Source organism: Perkinsus marinus (genome assembly GCF_000006405.1).
Source record: "Perkinsus marinus ATCC 50983 genomic scaffold scf_1104296928224, whole genome shotgun sequence".
Classification (NCBI taxonomy): domain Eukaryota; phylum Perkinsozoa; order Perkinsida; family Perkinsidae; genus Perkinsus; species Perkinsus marinus.
In genome coordinates this window covers 1-1,175 of record NW_003216895.1, presented here as the reverse complement: position 1 = coordinate 1,175, position 1,175 = coordinate 1, and the positions used below count along the sequence as shown (strand labels likewise).

At 46.5% G+C, this 1,175-nt stretch overlaps 1 protein-coding gene across 1 annotated transcript; it reads left to right on the top strand.

Annotated features, from left to right (window-relative positions):
• Nucleotides 1–256: 256 nt before the first annotated feature.
• Nucleotides 257–541, top strand: Pmar_PMAR015360 (hypothetical protein; the record flags this gene model as incomplete). The annotated part of the gene is made up of 2 exons (XM_002788381.1): nt 257–347; nt 415–541. Coding segments are annotated over 2 exons (218 nt in total), but the record flags the coding sequence as incomplete, so codon positions are not given.
• Nucleotides 542–1,175: the final 634 nt, after the last annotated feature.

Below are 1,175 nucleotides of genomic sequence, written 5' to 3'. Positions count from 1 at the left end.
ACCTGTTGAAGTGTCGTTCCTCTTTAGGCAAGATTTGGATGAGCTGGGGAGAGGTATGGAAGAGTCGTTACGGAAGCAAATCGTGCGGGCCTGGTTCAAGGAGTGGACGATAGAAGGAGTATATGAGGGCATTGCTGACTTCTATCGACTTTATTTAGGACGAGAATTTGATGAGGTAGGCCTTCCTTCGCTCTGTTCTCTCAAGAGTGTCTGATAGGTGCTTCCTGAGTATCTAGCATCATCCCATTTATCGCAGCTAGTACGGCAAAACGCTACTGGGTATAAGCTGTGGGCGCTCACAGTTCAGCACGGCGGGAACAATACGGGTGAAGGCGCATTAGAACTAGGTAAGAAACCCTTGAGGCAATCACACACTCATTGTGATCCCCGATTGTATTGAGATGTTTCGCGCAGGCACCAAAATACTGAGCCACACCCTTATTGCCAACAGCGTCCCCGATAGGACCTCTGTCCCAGTCAAGTTGCTGCTGTTCCTCTCCAATCGAATGTTGAAGAAGGATCAGAAACTAGCTTTATGCTTGTACGTCCAGTGGCTTGCAGTAGCTCCATGAATCGATTAATAGTTGCATAGTTTTTTCATGTCGTACGAGTAGAAGTGATGGATTGGGTATTTGAACGATATAACTTCATTAGTGATGCTCATAGAAAGAAGTTATGACATGGCCCTTCTCAATAGATTGCGCTCTTATGGGAAGCAACAGGGTTAGTGAGAGAAATGTAGAAGTCGAAAAGAGCTACAGTCAGTAGCAGTACAACTTCATCGCGTGGTGAACACAGTGCTAGCTGTCTAGGTTCCATGTCGATGTTGCTGATCGAAGCCCTACACTGTCGAGTAAAACTGGGCATCCAGGAGGAACGGTAAGAGGAGGGCAACAGGGACTTGTTTATTATTCGATGTGTTAATGGTGGTCTCAGAGAGACCTCCTTCCCCAGCTCATGGCTTGTGCTGCGGACACTAATACGAATCTTGTACTGGAATGCGACGATAACATTACACAGATATCTATGATAGAGCCCGATCGTCATCATGTTGTAGATTGACTGATTTCACTATGGATTCAGTAATGCTCGTGAGTTTGACTATCACTACGAGCTACACCATCAGTCCGTCACGTGTTCGTTCCTAGTCTCTTGTCGGATCGTCCGAAAGCTAC